Here is a 27423-nt window from a genome sequence, read left to right as displayed (position 1 = left end):
CAAACATTGCATGAATTAAATATGACTTGCTTAATGTAAGGCATAGATCCTCAGCATACTAAGACAAATGTAAAGAGAGTTAAGGCGCTGAAGCTTAACAAAGCTTCCTCTATGACAGACAATACCTGCAGGGTAAGACGCCTTGTTTTGTCTCCCATTTGTGAACTTTTATTTCCTAATGCAGTGTGAAGACATGTGATGCTGGGACTGCTGTGCTCAGGTCATGTGACTTGCAAATTGTGCAGCTGCTCCCATGGTAGAAACCCAGTAATTGGGCCCGCACCTCAAGGGACACGGCTCAGAATAGAACTGAGAACAGGGGGATGTGACATTGTGCTCTTGATTCTTGGTGACTAATGGTTAACTGATGCTGGAGCCTTCACCGCTGTAATGTGCTGTCGCCAGTGAGAGCTCTCTGCTTCGTTCTGACTTGTTTTGATGGGTCAGATACCATGTTCTGTCAATTTATCAGTAAGTATTTTAGCTGTAGAGCACCTTTTTAGACTGAGGCAGGAGAACAGCTTAACCAGTGGAACAGATAAAGAAAACAAAAACGAGGAATTAAATCAGAACTTCAATGTCTGTAATAAATTCAATATAAACCAAAGAAATACTGGCACTATCATAATCTTAAACAGCCAGCCTGAACAAAGCTGAGTGGAAACAGAAGCTTACAGTCTGTTATAATTTACATATTCACTTGTGATGGGTCATAAGTTTATTCATTTCTCTTTATTACTTGAAGTGTTGGAAGTGTTGATTTTCCTGCCTCTCTGCCAGCACACAGGCCTGGAATAATAACCTACTGGAGCGTGCAGTTGAAATAAATTTTTCATTGGGAGTAAATTCTGAAGCCTGACTTGGCAATGACTAGTTCTCAAATTTTTCAGACGGCAAGCGGAGTTACAAAGATAGCCTGATTATATAATCAAACATACAACAGCTGCTTTGACGTGTTTTCCAATAACCTGGACCTGACTTTTCCTGTTAACTTCCTGTTAAAGCAGCTATATTTACTGATTCAAATGACTTTGTGTAATGTGACAGTTGCTGCTCGTATTGACGTAGCCACAGGGAATTATCATCTACTCCTTGTCCTGCAGCTTGCTTTAGTTCACTTCCTCTAGCTTCCTGTAAGCAAGATAGCAGACAGACACAGCAGTGGTGCATTCGGTGGACACAGCCTGATATCTTATTTAGTAGTGGATACCAAAAACAGAGCTAAAGAGTTAAAGAGGTTATTATTAGGACTAGGTTCTGCATCCTAATAGCATGTGCCTGTTTTTATCCCATCACTATTTCTCAGGCAAATATCTAAATGTCTAATCTAAATGTTTCTATGTACGTGCACCGTGGTGCTGGGCAGTAAATTACCTACAAACTGGTGTCCAAACACCCCAGTTTGCCAGGAGCTTGAATTCCAGTCTTTGATTTAACTGAGCATGATAGTTATCGCTACTTGCTTTATTTCTGATCTCACTATGGCCTGAATAAAAAACACCCTGTGGAAGTTTGGACTGAAAAACTGGGTTAATTTGATTATTCATGTAATCTTACTAATGCTATTTGTTCAGAGGAAATCCATCACTGACATAACTAAAAAAAAAGTGCACGTACTGTATGTCTCTTTACAAACTTAATTGTACATATTAATTCTCTCCAACCATTATCTTAACCCGACAAGTTCTTGCGATGCATCCAAATGCTTGCTTACGCCTCTGAGAGACTCTATTAATCATTCATAGCCTTTGCGCACATTGCTAGGTAAACAAAACTCTGGGTCAATATGTGGAGGCATGCAGTGGAGGGAAGTGCATCACACTGAGGGGATGAGCAAAGCAGAACCCTACAAAACCAATGGGACTCTCTTTCAATCTATTGAATTCCTATCAAGTGGGACCTATTTCCCTGTGGATGCAAGATAAATCTAGCCGTTCCAAGCTCTTAGTGTTCGCCACAGTGTTTTGATTGCTATTCAAATGGATGCTGAGATGGAGAGAATGCTTGGTTGGGGTTTTCTAAAATGAATAAAATGTGGTTGGAAAATGGTAGTTTAGGGAACAGACAATAATAGAACATGCACTGTGTTATCGTGGGTGTCATGTCTACATATAAGACATCACTCAGAGCCAATCCCTGACTGATATCTGCTTAGCACGGATGCCAGCAGCAGCCCAGGGGAGATCAGACAGTCAGTCAGAGCCCTTCATGTGGTGATTGACACCCTGACAGGATGATCAGGCCTCTGCTGATCACCCCTCCCCCCCTCCCTCACACTGATGCCACAGGCTGCTGCTCTAATGGCTCTGAGTGCTCGTATTTCTTCTAAAAGTGACTCATAAATTATGGAGGAGCAATTTTATTCCCCCCACTAGGAGTATTAAGTATATATGAAGTAAGTAGGGGGAAGTTGTAGGAATACATTTGTGAGGGGGGAAAAACAAAGACAATAGGATGTACATATATAGACAATGTTTCCTCTGTTTGATGAAGTGATAGATCATGTTATCAGAGACAATTTGACTTCATGGTTGGAAGCTGTTCTCAAGCTCTCATTTGTCTGAATGACACTGCCCCCTACTGGCCAACAGCAACACTAACATGCCCTGTGGTGGTGAGTAGGCTACATGGAGAAGATAGAAACTGTAAATATGGAGTAAAGTCAGAAACCTTAAAGTACAACACGACCTCAGGAAGTTATAAGCTGTTTATAATGAAAATAAGTTCTATTGATTTTAATTGGCCTACAGTGAAGATGGAGCACAACACAACATTGCAATCAGTTGCGGACAGTGTTGTCACCTTTAAAAGCTCATGCACATGGTACACCACAATGTGTTCCCACATTAGACCTCAACATAAGGCTGTGCTAATGACACTTTCACTTTTTTTTTTTTTTTTTTTACATTTTGTTGATCTCACAGAATACAACATCCACAGTTGCCCATAAAGTTGGAATAAAATATTTTTTAACGTCTTCTCATAGAATGATTGCGATAATGTGATTTATTCTAGAGAAGTGCATCTTCTCAAAACATTATTGCTCAATCTCTTCCAAACATATCAATGTGAAAATTAAACCACAATTAACTTTTATAATAGGAATAAAAAGAAGAATGTGTCTGAAAACAAAATTATTCCAACTTTAAGGGCAACTATACGTCCACCAGCTTCACCTCTCATGTTTGGTTTATGGATTTTGGTTGGACACTCTCCAGCATGGACTGATGGTTTAATGAGCCCAACACCTGTGTGCTGGGTCTGTTAATAACTTTGCAAACACTTCTTAGCAAAGAAAGAAAGAAAGAAAAAAACACATTAAAAACAATTATGCAGAAATGTGGTTACCGTAAAAACGTATTTACCTGGACTAACATTGTCTTGAACTGTGATGCACATGTGAATCCAGATCCATCTGATGATCTTCCATGTTCACTCCCTTGTGTGCACTCCCAAGTCAACAGGATGCATATTGTATATCCTATGTGAACTATTGGAGCCCCAGCCCCGGTTTCCCCAGCAACAACAACACCTGAGAATTAGGCTGCACCTGTGGACACGATGACAGAAAACAACAACAACAAAAAAGGCAGAAGGATGGAAAATGACAAGAAAGACAAAAACTAAAAGTCACATATAAAAAGCTTATGCTCACATGAGATGCAAAAAGCATTCAGTGTTTTTGTTTTGCAAATTTGTGTTTTTACCTGTCTGCACAGAGGCCCATTGTCATGCATGTAATTGATGACAGTATGCAATGCGCTTGGTTTCCATGCCCACAATTTGAATGTGTTTAAGTGTGAACTGGCAACGCAGTGATGTAATGAATTTGGATCAGTCATTTTGTTTTGTCATGTTTCATGTGCAGCCTTCCCACATCCTCATGGATCAAATCACAGGTTAAGTGTTTTGATACCAACATTTGTGCTAAAGGTTAATGGAAGTACCAACCTACTGTGTGACTGCCAGTGGAGTGATAGGAGTGTAATTACACAGTGGCACAGCAACAATTTCGTGTCCTCACATGCACATGTGGCATCATGTGGTGCGCGCTGAAAAGACACTAAAAGAATCCACACAAATGGAGCATGAAGTCTGTCAAAGCTGTTTTAATAGGCGTCACATGGAGGAAAAGGCTCCCACTGTTAAAATCCTCACTCTTTCCTTTTGTGGGCGCTTGGAAAAAACACCCGCACCTCAAGCACGCACACCACCATCAAGTTCTGACATTAGCCAGATGGTATTGAACACAGTGTCAAAAGTTTGTTCACAAGTTCAGCATCAGTTCAGTGATTATTACTCACAATAACAGGAGTCACAGATTTCAGCCCTGTCTGCGGAACATAAGTCGTCAGTCTTATTTGTTAGTTAAAGTGAATTCACACGCATGTTGATGGATGGGACTAGTGCTAACGGGCGAGGAGGAAAGGGGTGGGGTGGGGTGGGGGGGTTTGGGGGGCTATGCCAGCGTTAGTCTTCCTGTGGTTTACCTGAGCTCGGAGAGATGGCTGAATTAGACCGCTGCGTCTGCGCCTACCTGCCTATGTTGTAAAAGGAATCTGCAGCGACAGGCTAGCTTAGCATTCAGCACTACCTGTTAGATAAGAGGATTTCATAGATCTCCTATACCAAACGTTTCATTAATAAAAAATACACCTGAATTCTCTTTATGTACAACAGAAAAGAAAACATTTTCACCTGCATATTCAAGATTCATTTTAATATTAGGTATAGATTTTCTGTATTAGAAATATCACTATTTTCCGAAATGAGGATCTTTCAACTAATGTAATGATCATTTCACCCATAAATCATTGAAGTACAATATTTACATATAATACAGAGCCTGTTTAATCTGAAACAATATTAAAATAAATGTTCAATAGATACAAAGGTTTTTTAATTCTATTTATATTCCAACCTTATCAAGGTGTCCTTACACACTCCAAAAATGTAAAGCCATTCTCCTCTAACAAACTATTAAGTGCAAACAATTTTTTTTCCATATAAAAAACTATGATTGCAGCGTCCAGCGTTGAGACAGTAGGCAATAACACGCCATTTCCCCAAGTGCTTCCAAAGCTGTCTTCAAAATATTTCGCTTGTGTTCCACCGTCACGTTTAAAAAGAAAAAAAAAAAAAATGTGAAAAACAAGAATGAAAGGAAATCTGTGCAAAATTCACTTTAAAGTGTGATAACTCTGATTGACATAATTTGTAAAGTAAGTAAAAAGCTTCAGTCTCTCTTGAGCAGGTGTTTAAGGAATGTGGCTGCACGAGGGATCGCCCAGGAGGTTAAAAAAGAACGAAAAAGAAAATCAAAGACTTGGCATTGGGGGGGATATGCTGCTGCTCTAAAACAATCCCTCATTTTATTCCCTTTCTTTGTGAATATATTAGATGAAACAAAATGCAGAGAGTGTGACCGAATTAAACCCACACAGAAGGTCAGGTTGAGGCGTTACCACAATGCTTACACCGTGTCTAGTCTTTGAAGAACTACAGGCACAAAGGATCGGGTACAACAGTTTTGTCATTTTCAGACTAGACGTGACTTGATATGACCAGGGATGTAATAGTGAGTCAGTCAACCCTTCCCGTAAACCTCCTGGATGATTTAAAGCTTGCCCGCTTCCTTTCCAGTAGCACCCTTTTTTTTGTTTTTTTTTATTCGCCCCCTCCACACAAAAGGGGGTCAAGTTTCTAAACCCTGGCTTGGCCAACGTCGCTTATCTAAGCATGAGCGGTTAACACAAAAAAAGAGAGCGTTCTGGGTGGCTGTAGTGATGAGAATGAAGGTGACACTGGAGGTCGTGTGGTGTGTGACAGTGTGTGAAGAAGCGCTGCAGGGCCTTGGCCTTGGTCATCCCCGTCTCTGTTGCATGGAGCTGTCATTAGCAGCGCCAGCACTGGGGCTATACTACTGTTCCACTGGGGGAGTTGGCTGGGTTGTTTTGAGATGATAGCAATCCCTGTGGAGAGACAGATAACACACATTGATAAAAAAAAAAATACAAGTGTAACGTGAATGCTATAAAAGAAGCAGAATAGTGAGGCCATGAGGTTTACTGTCCGAGTGAGATCTGCTCGTACTGTGACTGGTGTGAATGCTGAGGGTTTGTAGTGTTAAAATCTGGAATGGAAATAACCAAAAAAAAGCTCTGGCCTGCACGCGGCAGCTTTAACAGCCTCTGAATGCAGCTGTAGCTAGACGTAGTGTAAGTGAAGAGGCGTCACATGACAGTATCCTCGAAAGGCCTGTCACTCACCACTTTCCCGGGCCTAGCCCATGTGCAAACGAAACCCTCCTGACAGGCTGTTACCAGACAGTCCTCAAGGAAGATTAACACAGTCAGTCTCTCGTGAGCGATCTTCTTGCACACCAGCGGCTCCAGCAGCGGCACCTCGTCCATGCGCGGGCACAGCGCCGTGCCCAGCGTCTTGGCGGCGTCGGCCTTGGCCGTCCGCGCCGAGCTGAGCTGGTTGAGCTTGTCGCTGCTCTTGCTGCTGATGTGGCCCATGCTGTGGTTCCGTTTGTGGTCCTTCTCGTGGCGCTCCTTGCGCGAGTCGTGCAACGACAGCGTCGCGAACTTGCTGACCCCGGTGGCGATGAAGGCGCTGTCGATGATGCTGTTGCCCTTGGCGGGGCCGCTGTTGCTGCCGCCGCTGCTGCTGTTGTTGTTGCCCGTGTGGCTGTTGGGGGTGGGGGTGGTGCTGCTGCCGCCACCGCCGCCACCGCCGCCACCGCCGCCACCGCCGCCGCCGCCCCCCGCTGGGTTGGAGGAGTGTGGCAAGCTGTTGGACCGAGGCAGGGTGCCGGGGAGGGAGTTGGCCGTGTTGCCGCCGGAGCTGCTGTTGCTCACATTGTCTTTACCGTTGGTGCCGCTGGGAGTCGTAGTGGTGGTGGTGGTGGTGGTGGATACAGTAGTAGTAGTAGTAGTTTGTCCAGTGGCTGGAGGGCTCGTGGCGCTCATAACATTAGTGTGAGTCCTAGTGCGCGACAACGGGAGGTGGGGGAAGAGAATGTCCTCTGTGAGGTCCCACAGACACAGCTGGGTGTCCTGGCCCACCGAGCCGAATCTGTAGGTCACGCTAACGGGCCTACTGTCCGTGGAGTTCCTCTTCGAGAGCCGGGAGTGGGCGCTGTTGGCTCTGTCCCGGCCGGCGCCGAAGTGAATCTGCTCGTGGAAGTCCTCGTCGCTGCCGCTGAACTCGGCGGGCGGGTCGCCGTCCTCCACGCTGGTGGTGCAGTGGTCGAACGCCACCACGCTCACCCACGACTTGTGGCCGTGCCCGCGCGCGATCACCCTGCAGTCCGAGAACGACCACACCGTCACCAGGTCGTCCTCCCCTCCCGCCACGATGTAGCGTCCGTCGGGGCTCCAGCACAGGCACAGCAGGCCGCCGAAGTAACTCTTCATCGTACCGTGCAGCTCCGCCGCGTCGAAGCCGAACACCCGCAGGAAGCCGTCCTGGCTGGCGCACGCCAGGAACTTGCCGTCGGGGGAGAAGGCGAACTCGTTGAGCGAGCCTTCGCCCACCGTCCAGCGTAGCAGCGGGTTGCGGGCCGACTTGCTCTTGCACGTGTGCACGGCGTAGTTTTCACCCTGTTTGAGGAGCTGGTAGTGAGGCGCCGTGGTGCCGCAGGTGTTCTCCACGTTGTACAGGTACATGCTGCCGCTGGAGTGAGCCACCAGGAACAGGCTCTCTGAACCAGGAACCCATCGCACACACGTCACTCTTGACTTGTCTATAAGTCTCTGGGGGGAGATGGACAGACAAAGACACCAGAGGGAGAAGAGAGATTGGTCAGCCGAATACTCCACTGCTTTAATAACCAGGGGTGCACATAACTGGTACGCAGGTACGCATGAGCAACAAAAATCATGTGTCACCACACGCTTTTGTGTACGTGACAGTTGCAAAAAAAAAAAAGGACAGCGCTGCGCTCTCCCATTGTCAGAGGAGAGCTCTGCTGTTCCTCTCTCATTAGCCTGGTGTTTGGCTGCACTTTGTACAAAGAGAGTTGAAGATGTGAAGATCTAACTTCATCTGAGCGCTGATCAGCTGATCAAGAGAACAGTGGATGTGGCGCTGCACAGCTGTAGCAGCGTGTGTGTGTTTTATAACACAAAAGAAACCACCTTCAATCGTCTCATTTGCCAGTAGAGGATCGGGTTGCCGATTGGCACAAGCCTAGCCCCAGACATAATAATAGCCTAATAATAATAATTTTATTTATAGAGCACCTTTCAAAAAGTTACAAGGTGCTTATCAATAAATATAATTATAATAACATTAAAATGCAGGAATATAGAATAAAAAGCTAAAAGAGTCACAACAATTAATAAACAGAATCAGTAAAAAAAAACAATAGGCCACACGATAAAAGTGAGTTTAAACAAGTAGAATACTGCCTGCCTGAGATCAGGTACCTCCAGGGCCCTGCTGGAAGATCTCAGGCTGCTCCGTGGTCAGGCTCATAAGATTTTAACATGTCACAGATGTATAGGCAGGAACCTGACCGTTGAGGCTTTAAAAATGAGCAGCAAGATCTTTAAATCACTTCTAAAACTCACAGGTAACCAGTGAGAGGCAGCGTCTCTACGGTGTGATGATGTGGTCACAGTACCTGTCATCGGCACGATCCATATGGCTCGAGTACCAAACACTATCTGCTGGTACTCATGTGAGTACGGTAACTCCCTAAAAAAGTTATGTGCACCCCTGTTAATAAGTGATTTTTGATGTAATGACATAAATACAATGCAACAGTTTTCTCCAGTAGAATATCTCCAAACTTGAACCCACCTCTTCATTGAAGAGTTTGCTGGTTTCCTTCTTTATGGGGTCTATGAGCTGCACCTGGCCCGCCGAGAAGCCCACCAGCAGGGAGACGCTCTCTGCCGTCGCTGTGAGTGGGTTGAAATCATGACATGTGGGCTGCGTTCCTTTGTATATCCTCTTGTCTATGGGCTTACTAAGATCAGCAGCCTAGAACCATGCCAAAAACACACACACACACACACACACACACACACACACACACACACAGATTAGTGCATTTTGAAACATGGATGTATTTTATTTTATTTATAGCAACAGCCATGGAAAAATCTTACTTGCTCCAAGGTGACCTCTAAAACTTAACCGCACAACTCCACACTTATCAGTTTGCCTTACATCTTTTCTCCAAAGCCTGACATGCACTCCATCCATTTATACTTCAGTCATAGTAAAAAACACCAAGCCTGCAAATTTAATCAGAGCTTCCCACACACTGATTTATTTGTGGTTGTCCACCACAATATCAACACTGACCGCCATGTATTGATTTTCTATTTTATTCCTATCTCAATTATTTCATTGTAGAGCTGTGAGCAGCACATCAATTCACTCAGCCGTTCCTTGCTTTTCTCTCTTTTCTCTCTCTCTCTGTCTCAAACACAGACAACAGATACATCTGTCATAGTCAGACTGCACTAGCAGAAACACTGCTGTCCTCCTCATACGTTTCTTTACCGGCCCTCAGTGTGCCTGTCAGTGTGCTGTGGGTGCTGGGACTGGGCTCACTGCACTAATTAAAGGCATTCCTTGGTTTTCTCTGTTGACTCAAGTTAGAAGTAAATGGCATGCTGCCAGAGAACTGCACATTGAAAATCCACACAGCAGTAATTAAATCTGAGTAATTAAACAAGCTGCGTCCTCCTCACTACTGGCTCTTTGTACAACTGTTTATATTCTGTAGGTCATCTGGGAGGCGGAAATTATTTTCTAATATCAGACGCTGTGGTAAGAACACTAACATCTAAAAAAAATTACACTTGCAGTCCTTCCCAATTAGTCATTTAACTGGCTGGTCAGTTCATCACTGCCTTAGCACTTCCTGTTGAGATGTGCACATAGTTTTAGGAAATTCTAGTCAGGGGCAGTTCAGGTAAAACAGGTTTTTCTTTGAATTGCAACACTGGCTGTTTAACCCCTTGGTCAGAGGTTGACATGCAAGTTTTTTCCTAATCCACTGGATGGCTGGCCAGAGCATGATCAAAATGCAACAGGAATTTACTTTGCTCCTGTTTATACGGGGCTGTGGCTCACACTTACATATTATATGCCAACATGTTATACGACTGATTTGCTGAACTCTTGTTATCATCAGAATTGAAGCCCACAATACCTCAAAATAAAGCCTTTCTGCTTGGACTACTATTTAAGGTAAAATTGCTCAAGAATAAGTGATTCAGTGGGCAACAGGTGCTGTGCTGACTTCAGTTCAGCCCAGATCCTGAAGAGGATAATATAAGCAATAAGCCAAGGATGAGGCCAGATTGTCTATTTGCATGTTGCTATGTGAAAGTGTCAGTCCAATATTGAAGAATTAAAAAATCACATTGACAAATTAGCCCTCTTCCACATGTTGAAGTGTTTAAGCATTGCAACAAACTGAATCCTAAACTACTGCTTATTTTAATGTGTCTAGTAGTGTGTGTGTGTGCGTGCATGTCGGAATTGATAACAGCCAGGACACATGCACCATACTATTCTGTTGCCTATACAATCACAATTGAATCATAGGTTATTACTCTAACCCTAACAATATAGACAAACTTGTATAAAGTTCATAACAATACCTAATATGATTATTAAAGCAGGTGTTTCCTTATGTCTAGTATTTTTATTTTCTTTAAATATGGGTATATGAACATTTTCTTTAAAATACTGGTTGTTTTGATTGAAGGTGGACAGAAAGACACATGTAAAACCACTTCTTCTGCTTCTAATCCTATGATCCCTCCTGCTCTGTAGGGTTGCATCTCAAAGAACAGCAGTCTCGCCCCTCCACTTCAGGGATACACACCTCATCACATTCATGATCAGCACCGCCACTCTCACTAAGCCTGCTAAACAAGACCTAACGTGGCTATGCTGCAATGACATCACCACTGTGTACAAACCACACAGTGGATCACATTGCATCACATCCAAACCCTGACACTAGAGTAGCCTACCGTATATACACATAATTACATCACAAACAGCAAACACACCCCGCTCACACAACAGCAGCAGCACTACATTGTGAACACTTTTGTTAACTGGAGCACAACAGTTGACACTACTGGTGATCACTGTTGACAACTTGTCACTGGTATAGCCTAGAGGTTTACCATGTAAAGACCGGGGATAAACAAACGCATCCTGAGACGTGACACGACAAGCCTTTTCACACGCTACCCACCGCACTGGAAAAAATCCCATGTCACGGCTTGTCACAGACCGAGAACTCAAAAAACCGGACGCCTCTGAATCGCACACGACTCATACAGACAAAAACAACAACTGTGGCGATGTTAGCCGGGGATGCTAATTAGCTCTTAACTTAGCTAGGTCTGCTAACATGGCCTTGTCTTGACAACCTGCGCACTTCAATGACAGAAGCCCAGAGAGTTGACAGTCACGGTGCGACGCGTTTCGAGACGCCGGAGCAGAGTGCTACTCCCGGGCAGCGCGGGCTCCGTCGCTCCGGTCGATATTGTTTACCTTTCTCACGCCTTTGTAGATATAAAAGTACAGTTCCCGGCCCACATTGAAACAGATCCTGTCGCCGTTGCCGGACTGGTCGTTTACATTGACGAAGGAGACCTTGACGGGATTGGAGCCCTGCGAGTTGAAAGGCACCCTGTTCGGGCGGCTGTATTCGGAGTGAGTGAGGAGTTTGTAGACGCCTTCTCGTGTGGTGAATTGAGTTTTAATTTCGTTCATCTCCTTCCCTCCTCCCTCCGCCGCCATCTTGGAAATTGGCGTTCATCCTTGTCCGATTCCCGGATGTTACGGACAGCGCATGCGTCCAACCGTTGAAGTCCGGCAGCCATGCGTACATAGGAATATAAAGTCATGTGAGGCAAAATTAGAATAACAAAACGTTGGAACTGTTCAATCACGATCAACCACGCCTAATATACGGTAATTATACACTCAATTTACCTTACAGACAAAATGCACTTATTTAACGCAGGTCCTTATTAAGAAAAAACAAGTATATAACATAAAATAAACAAATAGGCTATTGATAAAGGCCTAGTTGAAGTGCCACATACAATTCCAGATGTATAGAAAATGCAAACAAAAAGTTGCCACTAGGCAAGGAGCAGGAGCAAAGCAACACTGGGTATAGAAATCTATTTTTATTTATGCTAAGAAATAAAACTGAAGTGACAGCACAGAGAACCATTAGTCCTCTTAATAGACTATAGTTGAATAAAACTACTACAGTGATACAAGATACAAAGCTCTGGTAGACAGAACCCACTGGACTTTGATGTAATTAAATTACTCAAGTAAGACCCATCAGAGCATATACACCATGGACTTTTCAATTTAGCCATCTCCGAATCCTGCTCAGAACACATAAACATGGACACAGCATCTTAATCTGGCACACTCTTTGAAATATGAGGTATCTGGCATTCTGTTAGAAAATATCATCTTACAGTGATTGCGACAGTTCTCCATGTTTCTCAACATAGACAGCAGCCTCTAGTAGTGTCTGCTATCAGCTGGAAACATTTGGATTACGTAACAGCAAGTGTAATACACTGCCATCCTCTGGCTAACTGAAGACATTGGCATGCAGACTGGTCCAGAGGATTCTAGTGTTTTTAACTTATACAATGCTGTGTTCACAGTGTTGTCCCAAATTGAAAAAAATATTTTGTAGGTTCTCTTTGATATATTCTTAGTTTAATGGAGGGCGAATGAAAGTGAATTTACTTTTCAGTAGGTAAATCTGGCATAAGATAGTGTGTGCATCTCTCCTTTGTCTCTTCCTCTCTCACATGATTCATAGTTTCATCAACAGACTGTAGGTTTTCCAAATTTTTAAAAATCCAATAATATGTAATTATTATTTCCTGTATGAATATAATTATAGAATATAATGTGTTATATTCCCTCTATATTAGAATCCCCTGGGACCCCTATTAACATGTCAGAGGATGTGTTAGGATTCTCTTTTGACTTATTATGGCAGTAAAAAACACAAAACTCACAGTCACAGTTACATTTAGTTCAGACTGATCCTATATTGAGATGCCCTTATGTCTTCACAGTTGTAGGCTACTGCAAGCCATATAAAGAGTGAACAGTCCATTTCCGCTTTCAAGAAATGGCTTCAAGCATGATCCAGTGTTAGCTTCATTATAACTGTCAGTCAGTAGGCTACATCTTAAAATCAATTTAAAATTCATAAGTCCCATGTCCCCAGACTATAGGGCCTTAACTTTTATTTCAATATTATTCTATATTTGTATGTGGTCATATGACTATAAGGCCAGCTCAATATTACACCAAATAACCTTCAATTTGTAGCGATGACATGAAATGCTTTTGCAACTGTGGTCCTCAAACTTTTTGAACATCATTAGATGGCTGATTTGTAAACTCCATCCAAAGATGAAAGCTAGGAGATACGACTAAAAGCTACGGACAATTCCTTGGACACTGGCATCATGCAAAGAATTCTTTGTTTTATCATGATCAAGTTTATTCTAATGTTAATTGTATTTAAAAGTGTGACATCAATCCAAGCAGACACGGATAATCTGAGCAGCATCTTCATCTGCATCTCAACTTCCTTGACAAATGCAGCACACGAGCTGCGGCCTGTGCTGCTTAGATGAAAACCTTTTGTGTTTCAGCCCAATCTTGCATGCCTAAAAAAGACATGAGCCTGCTGTCCATAGGAGCTGTGGTGTGTGTCCAGTGCGGCTACACGACAACAGCTGATAGCAAAGGCAATGCACAGCTGTGACGCTTTCAGGGGGGGTACGGAGCTTACCAGCCAGACAAGCTATCAGGACAGCTCTTGTTGTGAGTGACAGGCACTCCTTGTGACTCTGCAGCCCTATAAGGGCACATCAACTTTAGGGCTCTGGTGTCTCACTAACCACCCCCCAGCACCCCCCCCCCCCCTTACTGCTGTGAACGTATCTTCTAGAAGCTTCTGAATGGGAGCTTCGAGAAACCACCCCTTTAGTATAAAAAGACACCGGCATGTCACGGGGTCTGCATAGAGTCAAAAGGTACTCACTTGAACACACCAAAGGAGACTTACTGCCCCTAGGAGTGGCGAGACACATTTGGATCTCTTCAAGAAGAGAAGCTCAGTGGTATATCTGATTTCTATCTACAAGAAGTGACTGACGACAAATCTCAAGGTAAGACTGGACTCTTTAAAACCAAATAGAGCTGTGGTCATTCCAAATGAAAATTGCAAAAATAATGAATGGAAATGGAATAGTTCATTAGGTGCTTAAATGGCAGGAACAGATGCGAAGAAACATAAAGTCAAGTAGCCGACAGTTTGGTATTAGTTTTAGGGTGAAACAAAAAGTTGATGCTTTACCAGAAGTCTCTTTTATGATCGGAGCATGCAAGGAGCACATGGCAAGCAGGGTGACCCTGAGTATGAGAGCAATGGCGCATGGGCAGGAAAACCAGCTGGCACAAAGAGCAGATGCAGCACATTTGCATCTTAGTGCAGTTATTAAGGAAAAGACACAAACTATCAAATGGAGCATTTATACAACATTTAACTAAATTAATTTATGTCACTTTGGATTTAAATAAATGTTACGACAGGGCAGAGCTGCTTATGCAGAATTCTACTGATATACCTCAGTCATGAAAATAGATGCAAGACTCTTGCTGGTCTATAGTTAGAGACCAAAAGAGAATTTTGTTTCTCTATCTTTGAAGTGGAGGCCAGCACTCCTTCCTTGAAGATAAAGGTGTTAAATGACACATGTTGAGGCTGATGGGGGTTGGGAAAAGCATCAGAGCTCCACCCATTTCTACCACGTCTTTGGTTGACAGATGGAACATGTGGTCATCTAGCATCAGCAATTGCTCCCCCCTACCCCCCACCCCCCAAACCATGAGGCTGACTGTAGCAAGGAGAGAGGGGGGGCTTCCAAGATGTATAGCACATAAATAACAAGTTTATTTAAGAGAATGGATATGTTAAACTTAAGGAACGTTAATAATGAACCCAGAATCAGATTTTAGGAAACATAATATACTGTTTGCATTCCTTTAGATGCCTGAGAACGCCGGACACGTTATGGAGGAGGAATTGGAGACCTTTGCCTTCCAGGCTGAGATTGCTCAGCTTATGTCTCTTATCATCAATACCTTCTACTCAAACAAAGAGATCTTCCTCAGAGAGCTCATCTCCAACTCCTCAGATGTAAGTAAAATCAGAACTTCACCATTTTGCTCCATACAGTGGGGTCCAAAAGTCTGAGACTGTTTTTTCCATTCACTTGAGTATAATAGCAGCCCAAAGATTTGATCAAACACCACTATTTCAACTGTCCTATTCCCTCTGGGCAGGCTTTGGACAAAATCAGATATGAAAGCTTGACAGACCCCACCAGGCTTGAGTCCTGCAAGGAGCTGAAGATTGAAGTCAGGCCCGACCTGCACGCTCGCACCCTGACCCTGATGGACACCGGTATCGGCATGACCAAGGCCGACCTGATCAACAACCTGGGCACAATCGCCAAATCTGGCACCAAGGCTTTCATGGAGGCTCTGCAGGCCGGAGCTGACATCTCTATGATCGGTCAGTTCGGTGTGGGTTTCTACTCCGCCTACCTGGTGGCAGAGAAGGTGACGGTCATCACCAAGCACAACGATGACGAGCAGTATATTTGGGAGTCTGCTGCTGGAGGCTCATTCACAGTCAAGATTGATCCTGGTAAATGTCATTTCCCTCAATGATATATTACTCTGTTTAACACTTTGCAAGATGAATGTAATTTGACTCATTACCTGGCACTGCTCTCATCATTGATTTTATTGTTCCTTTTAGGAGAGCCTATTGGCAGAGGCACAAAAGTGATCCTTCACCTCAAGGAGGATCAGACAGAATACTGTGAGGAGAAGCGCATCAAAGAAGTTGTGAAGAAGCACTCACAGTTTATTGGCTACCCTATTACACTTTATGTAAGTTCTTATGAAGGCCTACTAACAATTAGAATCACAGACCTAATAAGACAATGTCAGTGACAATGTTGAACACAAAACAATCCTAAACCACCGTTCTTTTTGCATTCATTCAAGGTGGAGAAGACAAGGGAGAAGGAGGTGGACCTTGAGGAGGGAGAAAAGGAGGAGGAGGCTGAGAAAGATGCTGCTGAGGACAAGGACAAACCAAAGATTGAGGATGTTGGCTCTGATGAGGATGAGGACAGCAAGGATGGCAAGAACAAGAGGAAGAAGAAGGTCAAGGAAAAGTACATAGATGCTCAGGAGCTTAACAAGACCAAGCCCATCTGGACCCGTAACCCAGACGACATCACCAATGAAGAGTACGGAGAATTCTACAAGAGTCTGACCAACGACTGGGAGGACCACCTGGCTGTTAAGGTAACCTAAATTGACGGATGACAATTCAATAAGCAGACACAAAAGTTTTATGGACAATATCATATTTTTGCGCTCATAAATTAACACCTATATCTCGTCTTGGCAGCACTTCTCAGTGGAGGGTCAGCTGGAATTCCGTGCCTTGCTCTTTGTGCCCAGAAGAGCTGCATTCGACCTCTTTGAGAACAAGAAGAAGAAGAACAACATTAAGCTTTATGTGCGCAGAGTCTTCATCATGGACAACTGTGATGAGCTGATCCCAGAGTACCTCAGTAAGTGTGGAATTACTGGCTTGTGAAGATTGTTCATAAATCATATAATCAGTCAATACTAGTTAAAGAAAAATACATCTGTTAAAACAGTAATCTAGATGCTGACCAGGTTGTCTTTATCCACTCTGCCAGATTTCATCAAGGGTGTGGTGGACTCTGAGGATCTGCCCTTGAACATCTCCAGAGAGATGCTGCAGCAGAGCAAGATCCTGAAGGTCATCCGCAAGAACCTGGTTAAGAAGTGCCTGGAGCTTTTCACTGAACTTTCTGAGGACAAGGACAACTACAAGAAATGCTACGAGCAGTTCTCCAAGAACATCAAGGTAGTTTGATCCACCCGGATACATTAGCCCTTCGAATGAAACAGTTGAATGTCTTAATTAGGTTTATTTTTCACATTAGTAACACAGTATTTTGTGTTTTAGCTTGGTATCCATGAGGATTCTCAGAACAGGAAGAAGCTGTCTGATATGCTGCGCTACTACACCTCGGCCTCTGGAGACGAGATGGTTTCCCTGAAGGAATATGTGTCTCGCATGAAGGACAACCAGAAACACATCTACTACATCACAGGTTAGATTTTCATCCTTTTTTTCTTATTTTGTGGAAAGGTTCTCGCACATATCATATAGTAATTAACATACTTTAATGTACTAAATTTAAATGACCTTTTCACAGGTGAGACCAAAGACCAGGTCGCTAACTCTGCCTTTGTGGAGCGCCTTCGCAAAGCCGGCCTGGAGGTCATTTACATGATTGAGCCCATCGATGAGTACTGTGTCCAGCAGCTGAAGGAGTACGATGGCAAGAACCTGGTTTCAGTCACCAAGGAAGGCCTGGAGCTGCCTGAGGACGATGACGACAAGAAGAAGCAGGAGGAGCTCAAAAATAAGTTTGAGAACCTTTGCAAGATCATGAAGGACATCCTCGACAAGAAGATTGAGAAGGTAATAGAAACAATGTCATCATCTATTTTAGCATTCCATTCATAATATGCTATAATGTTATGGTGATAATGTGACTGTATTAATTATTGTTCTCATCCACAGGTCACAGTCTCCAACCGCCTGGTCTCCTCCCCCTGCTGCATTGTCACCAGCACCTATGGCTGGACAGCAAACATGGAGAGGATCATGAAGTCTCAGGCCCTGAGAGATAACTCCACCATGGGCTACATGACAGCCAAGAAGCACCTTGAGATCAACCCTGACCACCCCATTGTGGAGACCCTGAGGCAGAAGGCAGAGGCTGACAAGAACGATAAAGCTGTGAAGGATCTGGTCATCCTGCTGTTCGAGACTGCACTGCTCTCCTCAGGATTTACTCTGGATGACCCTCAGACCCACTCAAACCGCATCTACAGAATGATCAAGCTGGGTCTTGGTAAGTTTTTTTCCCCCTGACTACTGACAGGACAGGAATTTATCTGCTTATTACCTTTGGTTGCTAATTAATACTCTCTCATCTACAGGCATTGATGATGATGATTCCGCAGTTGAAGACCTCATTCAGCCTGCTGATGAAGACATGCCAGTCTTGGAAGGGGATGATGACACATCAAGAATGGAGGAAGTTGACTAAAGTACTCGGTCGACTCTTTCATGCTTTCTTAATTTTTATTTTTGTAAGATATGTCGCTTCTTCAAATTTCATTATAACACACCTTTCATTTCTTAAGCAGTATTAACTGGTCAGTACAAGTTAATTGATGGAATTGATGCTGGCCACAATGTGGTTTAGTCTACATTATATCAGCTGGTTATGAAACTACTGACAATCATTAAGAGTAATATGTGGTCAATGGGAATTTGACTTACTATGTCTCTTTTTGTAGCTACTTCATTTTTTTATGAAATACATTCAAATTTGTAATAAAATGTATTCACAAATAAGATGTGTGATGTCTCTGAGTCTACTGCATGCTGAATTTCAACACTTTGTTCAGTTTCAAAATATGAATAATAGTTGAAAGGGGGATTTTCACAACAGGGGTGCCTGAAACAAGTCCAAACAAACTTTTAATCAATCAGCTCATCCTGTTTCACCCGATGTTCTGGAATTTTCACTGGACACACACAGTGGATCTTACTCACCCGGCTCAGCCTCCCTACTTTTAATTCCGCCTCCTTCAGCCAATAGCGGACGGAGAAGCGTGAGTGTATATAGTGATTGGCAGCTCGCCGGGCCAGTCAGCGGCCCCCACTGAGCTGTCGCGAGGAGGTTTCCAGATGGTTCTGGAGGCTCAGGTCAGGATTTCTCGAACGCTCGGAGAGTGGAGCTACTAAAGCAGCTCAGCGCCGTCTCCTCTCCGACAGAAACCTCACAGCCGGTCGCCTGCGATTAAGGAACGACCTCCACGCGCTTCTCAACGAAGTTTCCGTACACGGAGGACCAAGGTAAATGCATTTAATATAGAGATAATTTATTGTCACAACGGCGTCATAACAACAAAAATGCCAACAGCTGAAATGTATCATTTATTTACTTTGACATTAATCTTTAGTTCAGTTGTTATAGAGCTATCTTTCTCTGTGTTTTTATGGGATGTCAGTGATGATAAAGTATGTGGACATGCCTGGGTGCGACCGGTGATGAGCTGCTTAGTAAGGACAGCATCAAGTCTTACAGAATGTACATCGTGTAATTATCAGATTACGGCAATACGATAACAGTGGGCCTGTCGTGTTTACTTTGCATTCCCTTGTAGAGGTTTATTACAGAGTGTGGGAGAGGAGCTTTTCTCCTGCAGAGCGTCGTTATTTGCACATTTCAACAAACTTTTCCAAGAATTGCCTTGGCAACCATCCTGCGCACATAACCTTCCGCTACACTGACCACATGGTGCGTTCGTGGTCAACTTCTCAGACACGAATGATGCTCGATTCAATAAATGTAGGCTACATAATATTAACGGAGCAGAGACAGCTTGCTTCAGATTACACTTTGCAGTCAGTGCGAGTGCAGGACTGATATTCACAGTCCCCCCCCCCTCTGATGGTTTGGAGGAGGAGCGCTCGATCCCTATGGAAACTGCTAGAGAGCTCAGTGCGCCTCTTGGTACCTTCTAGAAACTTGCATTTCGCCTGGGAAACCGATAGGTGGCGTGATTCTCTCTGATGTTAATCATCATGGATGCAATTCTAACCACGTGCGCCCCTTTGATTAACCTATGCACAATACTGTCAATAGCAGTAGGAGCATGAAAACACAGCTGTCATGACTTATGTAAGTTTGTGAGCTGAAGTAGCCTACATTCATTCATCACTGTGGTCTCTGATATAAAACAGTTATATTAACTGTGTCAAACTACATTTTTAGGACATGAATATCCTACCACTGTGCACTGTCTGTGAACCATTTTAATCTCTTTGCCTGCTGTCAAGAAAATAAAATAATTATGTAACTTGCTTAAAGGCAGAAGCAGGTGGATTTAGTCCGTTTCGTCAAAGATGGATTATAGAGAGGTGGAGCAGTGAGCCAAGCTGGACAGTCTGTCACACCACCTGCCTGCACTGGCAATACAAGGCCACGCATTACCTATAATTACTAAAGCAAACCTTACTGCAACCACAGGTATTTCTATAAGTAAAAAATATTCCTAACAAGTTTCCGGTAGGTAAACCTGTTGAAGGATAATTACTGCATCAGCAGATACACATTTTGTCACACCAGAGCCATGTACTAGATGCTGACATTGTGCCAGTGGAATTGATCAAACTGTACGGCAGTTATAGTCGTGTTTGCTCCATTGTATGCTATTATAAATTCTAACTGTTGCACATTACCTGAAGATGATTGGTGGACCTTGTTGTAGGTGGGACAGCAGAGACTGAACACCAGCATGCACACAGGCCTGTAAGAAATCTTGTAAAATGTAAAAAAATAAAAGGCGTCGCAGTCTTTCAGCTGTGCTCGTCAGAGTAGATCACCATCTGCATACTTGATTGGACATAGGTTTTATGTTGGATACCTTTCCTGGTGCAACTCTGGGCTCTCGGATTGAGGGGATCAGTGGTCAACCTGCTCTTCCACTTGAGAAATAAGTAACATAGAAATACCTATCAGGTGTATGTATCTAGTATTATTAGAGCATACAGAATTATGACAACTCTAATCTTAGTCACATAATTGCACAAGCATGCGTAATATACTGAAGATAGACTTGCTGCTAGATAAAAGGAAATGCATTTGTTGTCCTGCATTTAATTTATGTTTAAAACAAATATGCATTCGTCCCCTCTGCTTAGATGCCGGAACCACATGACCAGCCGATGGAGGAGGAGGCTGAGACCTTTGCATTCCAGGCTGAGATTGCTCAGCTGATGTCCTTGATCATCAACACCTTCTATTCCAACAAAGAGATCTTCCTTAGGGAGCTTATCTCCAACTCCTCAGATGTAAGTTTACCGTGGTATTAGTCCAAAGCTGCCAGTTTAATCTCAGGTTGTGTCAAACCAACTTATTGAGCTTGTCTTATAGGGTGTATTATATTGTATTTGATACAATGCAAATTAAATGTGAGAAACTGAATCATTTAAAATCTAAGATAAAACTGTTTTTTTGTTTCATTTTTGTTTGTTTTTTTTAATTCCAGGCCCTGGACAAAATCCGCTATGAAAGTCTCACAGACCCCACTAAGCTTGACGCTGGCAAGGACCTCAAAATTGAAATCATTCCAAACAAAGAGGAACGCACCGTGACCCTGATTGACACAGGCATCGGCATGACCAAGGCTGACCTAATCAATAATTTGGGCACAATCGCCAAATCTGGCACCAAGGCTTTCATGGAGGCTCTGCAGGCCGGAGCTGACATCTCCATGATCGGTCAGTTCGGTGTGGGTTTCTACTCTGCCTACCTGGTGGCAGAGAAGGTGACGGTCATCACCAAGCACAACGATGACGAGCAGTACGCCTGGGAGTCGTCTGCTGGTGGATCTTTCACCGTTAAAGTGGACACCTGTGAGTTTGTTTTGTGGTTATTCAGCTATTCAGTTAACAATCTAGGAAGAGCAGAATGTGCCAAGGTTATGTGTACCTTGCACTGACCTTTTATTTTCTCTGTGCAGCTGAGCCAATAGGCCGTGGCACCAGGGTGATCCTGCACCTGAAGGAAGACCAGGCAGAATACCTGGAGGAGAAAAGAGTCAAAGAGATCGTGAAGAAGCACTCGCAGTTTATTGGCTATCCCATCACACTCTTTGTAAGTACTCATTGACAAATTTTAGACGGGAATTTGCATTGAAATACAATTTGCTTTTGAATTAAATACAGTAATGTATGACCTAAGGGTTCAAATTGCTCAGACTTTTAAAATAAGTCACATTAGTTATTGTTGAAAACTACATGAATGATTTTTATTATTCCAACAGCAATATAATGTCTCTTTAACAGGTGGCTAAAAGTCTAGTCACAGCCAGTGACTGTTGAGTTTTTTTTTTTTTTTCCTGCAGGTGGAGAAAGAGCGTGACAAGGAGGTGAGCGACGACGAGGCGGAGGAGGAGAAGGAGAAAGACAAGGATGACGATGAGGAGAAGGACGAGGATAAGCCTGAAATTGAGGATGTTGGGTCAGATGAAGAGCACGACCACGACCACGGCCACGACCACGACCACGACCACTGTTCAGACAAAAAGAAGAAGAAGAAGAAGATCAAGGAGAAGTACATTGATCAGGAGGAGCTGAACAAGACCAAACCTCTGTGGACCCGTAACCCAGACGACATCACTAATGAGGAGTATGGCGAGTTTTACAAGAGTCTTACCAATGACTGGGAGGACCACTTGGCTGTAAAGGTTGGTGTCTATATATATACGTATATATATATACAGTATATATTTTTTTTTTTAACTTGGAAAGCAGTTAGGTTTTAATAAATAATGTAATTCCAAATCATTTTCTCCAACAGCACTTTTCAGTAGAAGGTCAGCTGGAGTTCCGCGCCCTGCTCTTTGTGCCTCGCCGTGCTCCATTTGACCTCTTTGAGAACAAGAAGAAGAAGAACAACATTAAGCTGTATGTGCGCAGAGTCTTCATCATGGACAACTGTGATGAGCTGATCCCAGAGTACCTCAGTAAGTGTGGAATTACGGGCTTGTGAATAAATCATCATATAATCAGTTAATACTATTCAAAGAAAAATACATCTGTAAAGTAATCTAGATGCTGACCAGGTTGTCTTTATCCACTCTGCCAGATTTCATCAAGGGTGTGGTGGACTCTGAGGATCTGCCCTTGAACATCTCCAGAGAGATGCTGCAGCAGAGCAAGATCCTGAAGGTCATCCGCAAGAACCTGGTTAAGAAGTGCCTGGAGCTTTTCACTGAACTTTCTGAGGACAAGGACAACTACAAGAAATACTACGAGCAGTTCTCCAAGAACATCAAGGTCAGTGTCCTCTCCTTGCTCTACAGAAGCCACACGTTTGTCTCTGACAATCTTTTGGCAGCCACCTTATGTTAAAGCCTTGTTTGCTTGGTTTGGTTGGGTGATTTGTGGTTGCTCTGACCTTCTGGTCACTAGCCATCTGTTAGATCCTTTGGCCATATTGTCTCAATGAAAAGCTGCTTAATTAAGCCTTGTATAGAGCCTTTCACAGCCATCTCCTGTTTAAATGGAGGCACTCTGGCTGTCAACGGTTGGACCTAATAAGATTAATAATAGTGTTTTCACTTATTCTAACCCATCAAACACAGAATTAAATGTGGATTGGATGTTTCCTTTGTTTAGCTTGGTATCCATGAGGACTCTCAGAACAGGAAGAGGCTGTCTGAGCTGCTGCGCTACTACACCTCAGCTTCTGGAGACGAGATGGTTTCCCTGAAGGACTATGTCACACGTATGAAGGACAGCCAGAAACACATCTACTACATTACAGGTAAGGAAGCTCTTCATTTATAAAAAATTACAGTTTTTAGGATTTTAAAATAAAGTGAAATGAGTGTCTGTATTGTTACATTAAAGGAGACATATTCTGCCCCTTTTCCACATATTAAAATAGCTCTCAGGTGTCTTAAAGACATGTCTGTGACATGCTTTAGTCTAAATACCCCAAGGATCAAATATCACAGCTCATTTCATCCTCTCAAAACAGCGCTGATGGTTGGCTGGTTTCTGTCCCTTTAAATGCAAATAAACCACTGCTTGCCCGGCCCCACCCCTTCTACTACCAGGTAGGGGTGGGATTATGCAAATATGAAAACTAGTTACATCATTGGAAGACAACTGAGGGAGGGAACAGCTGGTAAAACCACATGGATTTCAACCTAGGGAGCCTGAGAAATACAGATTTTTTTCATCAGTTCTCACATTTTGGGGCCAGAAGGCAAGACATCCAAATATATGTTAAAGCCCCTGTACAGACTTTTCATTTAGTGTTGATTTTGGCGGCCCCTGTGGACGAAAGCGGTGGTGTTTTGCCGGAATGAAGACTGCATTTCCTACTGTCATGAAGACGTTTGTCTGGCCGGTACGTGTAGATTTGTTTTGGAAACGTCGGAACGTCGGAAAGCAGACGGGACTTGCTTTTTTTTTTTTTTTGCAGCATAATGTATCTATTTGTATCGTTTTGTCAGTGGTCCGACCCGACCATGCCTTCCAGAGGTATAGAATTAGACTACTTAGAAATAGCGTATCTTCACACTGATGGGCTCATTTGCTGTTGTAGGTAACTGAGACACATCAGCAGAAACCAGAGACTTTTGCGTATCCAGTTAAAAGCTCCATACAGGGGCGTTAAAGAGCCTTCAAAAAGTGATATTTCCACAATATGTCCCCTTTAATGTCTTGGAACATTTCCATATCTGTTTTTCAGGTGAGACCAAAGACCAGGTAGCTAACTCTGCCTTTGTGGAGCGCCTTCGCAAAGCCGGCCTGGAGGTCATATACATGATCGAGCCCATCGATGAGTACTGTGTCCAGCAGCTGAAGGAGTTTGAGGGCAAGAACCTGGTTTCAGTCACCAAGGAAGGCCTGGAGCTGCCTGAAGACGAGGACGAGAAGAAGAAGCAGGAGGAGAAGAAGGCTCAGTTTGAGAACCTGTGCAAGATCATGAAGGATATCTTGGAGAAGAAAGTGGAGAAGGTGAGCAGATGAATGAATAAATGGCATTAAAACATCCCGAGATATGTTGTACACATCTTCCTATTGTGCATAACTCCATTGATGCAGAACATAACTGAATTAATTTATGTTTGCCAGGTCACAGTCTCCAACCGCCTGGTCTCCTCCCCATGCTGCATCGTCACCAGCACCTACGGCTGGACAGCAAACATGGAGAGGATCATGAAGGCCCAGGCCCTGAGAGATAACTCCACCATGGGCTACATGGCCGCGAAGAAGCACCTTGAGATCAACCCTGACCATCCCATTGTGGAGACCCTGAGGCAGAAGGCAGAGGCTGACAAGAACGACAAATCTGTGAAGGACCTGGTCATCCTGCTGTTCGAGACTGCGCTGCTCTCCTCAGGATTTACTCTGGATGACCCTCAGACCCACTCAAACCGCATCTACAGAATGATCAAGCTGGGTCTTGGTGAGTATATATGAATGTTTTTGGGGGTTTTTTTTGCTATGCAATTGGAAAATTAGCATCACTAATTATAGTTTATATCAAATTAATACATGGCTTCACTGACTCAAAATACTCTCATTCTTTGTCTTCTTGTAGGTATTGATGAAGATGATCTGACACCAGATGAAGTCCAGACCTCAGCTCCCACTGAGGACATGCCCCCTCTGGAAGGGGACGATGACGACACCTCCAGGATGGAGGAGGTGGACTAAGCCCGTTTCTACCACCTGCTATCCAGAAGTAGTGCTCTATCCGGTTCAGAGGTTAATGTTGTAAATGAGCCTGTAATTCCCCCTCCAGCCTCACTTTATTCCCCCTTGCATTGACCATAATGCAGTTCAGATCCATTCCCTTTAGAATTTTATTTTTTAAGTTAACGGTTTTTGTATCTTGAGTTTTGTCAATGCGTTTGTTTTTTGTATTTATTGGCATTCCGGTTTTCTTTGTGTGGTCTCGCTAAATGGTGGGACCCATAAATAAAGGTTTACCATGTTATCAAGCCATGTGTTGGTTCTTGGAGCATACAGTGCATGTGACATAAAACACACTGGTGGAAGAAATATGAATGTTCACACCAAATACAAATTTTCACTTAGATATATGAATTGAAACTTGTAAAGATTCAATGATTTTTATTGTATGTTATCTAAGACATACAGAACAATTCAAAAATTGTTTCTCTTTCTCCAAAGATACGTATTTAAAGATACAAATTAGATGCTGTAGAAAATACATTTTAATATATAAAATCACCTATGTACATCAGTGGCTGTAGTTCAAATTATAGTGCATATGGTGGGAGGCAGAGTTCAGCATCCTGACAGCCTGGCGGAAGAAGCTCAGCTGTTTGAGAGTCTTGTGGAGTGGGCCGGCACCTTTTCCCTGAAGGAGGCAGAAGAGGGAGTGTGAGGGGTGGGAGGTGTCACCGATGGCTCTGCGGGTGTGGAAAATGTCTGTGAGGGAGGGCAGAGGGGCACCACAGGGTCTTAGGGCAGAGTCAGTGCAGCCTCCATACCACACAGGACTCTCAATGGTGCCCTGGTAGAAAGAGCACATAATGACGGGTGGAACTCGTGCCCTCCCTCTAACATAACATTTAACCTGAGCAAAAATAATAAATGATTATTTCAAGGTATTGTCTCCAGATACTTCTCCTGGGATTCACAGGAGTGCATGAAGGGCTGATTCGAGGAAAGCCCATGTTATGACAATGATATTTCATCACAGCGGATAATCACCATCACACTGACAACATCTGTATTAAAAAAAGGTTCAAATATAGAAAACCATGGCAGAAGGAGGTCTGGGATTATAATATGAAGGTCACAGTGCACAGAAAATAATGCCTCAGAAGAGTCAGACAAACCCATAATGTTTGTTGTGTTTTGTGATTTCAGAAGCTACACATTCAAATTAACTCATTTGCAGCCTCTGCTAGTTTATTACCAGGTATTTTGCATAGTATTCTTTTTTAACTGAATCAATCAAAAATGATCTGGTAAAGAAAAAGAAAATTACCATTATGATTTTAATAATTTTTAACAAGCTGATACCGGTATATGCAAATTGCCTGGTTAATAGGAAGTTAGTTAGTAACATTATTTGCCTAGCACCTTCCAATTAAATCGTCACGAAAGGGATAAAACAAACTAAAAACATACAATGATGGCATATAGTAACACAATAAAACAAAGTAGAACACAGACAAGGAGAACATCATGCAAAGGCAAGTTTACAAAGATGGGCCTTGAACTACTTTTTGACTTATTCCACAGAGTTTGCAAATCTTGGTTCCAATGTGAGGGAACCCCACAGCTACAACACCAGAAGCCTCCTCTGGCTTTAAATCTGGGCCGAGGGACAGTCATTAAACCCAGGTGGTCTGAGGACCTTAGAGACCTAGGGCTGCAGTAGATCTCTCATGATGAAAAGAATTTAAAATGTAGGCTGAATTTTGCAAAAAATATTAGAATATGTAGGCCTACACATGAGCTCTGTAAGGTGTTGTGGTTGACAGTTTTGCAGCTGGATGTTGGACCACTTGGTATGATTAGTGAGAGTGAGATAAATTAATAAAATAAAATAAATACGTTACTTATCAAAAAAGTGGATACACAGTGCAGAACCAGTCTAAATACTGCCTCATATG

At 43.3% G+C, this 27423-nt stretch overlaps 3 protein-coding genes across 3 annotated transcripts; 2 read left to right on the top strand and 1 right to left on the bottom strand.

The window, feature by feature from the left end:
* Window positions 1-4110: 4110 nt before the first annotated feature.
* wdr20b (WD repeat domain 20b) lies at window positions 4111-11812 on the bottom strand. The gene is made up of 4 exons (XM_084000465.1): window positions 11542-11812; window positions 8812-8994; window positions 6270-7760; window positions 4111-5972 (listed from the first exon to the last, which is right to left on the bottom strand). The coding sequence occupies exons 1-4, from the start codon at window positions 11788-11790 to the stop codon at window positions 5916-5918; spliced, it is 1980 nt and encodes a 659-aa protein (XP_083856591.1). The 5' UTR covers window positions 11791-11812; the 3' UTR covers window positions 4111-5915.
* A 2172-nt stretch (window positions 11813-13984) lies between these two features.
* Window positions 13985-18595, top strand: hsp90aa1.1 (heat shock protein 90, alpha (cytosolic), class A member 1, tandem duplicate 1). The gene is made up of 11 exons (XM_084000302.1): window positions 13985-14216; window positions 15098-15247; window positions 15394-15760; window positions 15875-16008; window positions 16126-16431; window positions 16538-16703; window positions 16836-17026; window positions 17129-17276; window positions 17382-17650; window positions 17753-18086; window positions 18175-18595. The coding sequence occupies exons 2-11, from the start codon at window positions 15098-15100 to the stop codon at window positions 18282-18284; spliced, it is 2175 nt and encodes a 724-aa protein (XP_083856428.1). The 5' UTR covers window positions 13985-14216; the 3' UTR covers window positions 18285-18595.
* Window positions 18596-18932: 337 nt separating this feature from the next.
* On the top strand, window positions 18933-25679 carry LOC311007202 (heat shock protein HSP 90-alpha-like). The gene is made up of 11 exons (XM_084000301.1): window positions 18933-19099; window positions 20951-21100; window positions 21298-21664; window positions 21772-21905; window positions 22156-22497; window positions 22611-22776; window positions 22899-23089; window positions 23432-23579; window positions 24516-24784; window positions 24902-25235; window positions 25371-25679. Exons 2-11 carry the CDS (start codon window positions 20951-20953, stop codon window positions 25484-25486), a joined length of 2217 nt encoding a protein of 738 aa, XP_083856427.1. The 5' UTR covers window positions 18933-19099; the 3' UTR covers window positions 25487-25679.
* Window positions 25680-27423: the final 1744 nt, after the last annotated feature.

This window comes from Trachurus trachurus (genome assembly GCF_905171665.1).
Source record: "Trachurus trachurus genome assembly, chromosome: 24".
Lineage (NCBI taxonomy): Eukaryota > Metazoa > Chordata > Actinopteri > Carangiformes > Carangidae > Trachurus > Trachurus trachurus.
This window is presented reverse-complemented; position numbering and strand designations above follow the sequence as displayed.

What these genes read in the sequence shown, in the direction of transcription:
- wdr20b (XM_084000465.1), bottom strand. Translation starts at nt 11,790, where the DNA reads ATGGCGGCGGAGGGAGGAGGGAAGGAGATGAACGAAATTAAAACTCAA. An exon ending in TCTACAAAGGCGTGAGAAAG is followed by an intron (nt 8,995 to 11,541) that starts GTAAACAATATC and finishes GCATGGTTCTAG; the next exon opens with GCTGCTGATCTTAGTAAGCC. An exon ending in GGGCTAGGCCCGGGAAAGTG is followed by an intron (nt 5,973 to 6,269) that starts GTGAGTGACAGG and finishes GTCTCTCCACAG; the next exon opens with GGATTGCTATCATCTCAAAA.
- hsp90aa1.1 (XM_084000302.1), top strand. Translation starts at nt 15,098, where the DNA reads ATGCCTGAGAACGCCGGACACGTTATGGAGGAGGAATTGGAGACCTTT. An exon ending in TCATCTCCAACTCCTCAGAT is followed by an intron (nt 15,248 to 15,393) that starts GTAAGTAAAATC and finishes CCCTCTGGGCAG; the next exon opens with GCTTTGGACAAAATCAGATA. An exon ending in AATGATCAAGCTGGGTCTTG is followed by an intron (nt 18,087 to 18,174) that starts GTAAGTTTTTTT and finishes TCTCATCTACAG; the next exon opens with GCATTGATGATGATGATTCC.
- LOC311007202 (XM_084000301.1), top strand. Translation starts at nt 20,951, where the DNA reads ATGCCGGAACCACATGACCAGCCGATGGAGGAGGAGGCTGAGACCTTT. An exon ending in CACCGTTAAAGTGGACACCT is followed by an intron (nt 21,665 to 21,771) that starts GTGAGTTTGTTT and finishes TTCTCTGTGCAG; the next exon opens with CTGAGCCAATAGGCCGTGGC. An exon ending in TGGAGAAGAAAGTGGAGAAG is followed by an intron (nt 24,785 to 24,901) that starts GTGAGCAGATGA and finishes TATGTTTGCCAG; the next exon opens with GTCACAGTCTCCAACCGCCT.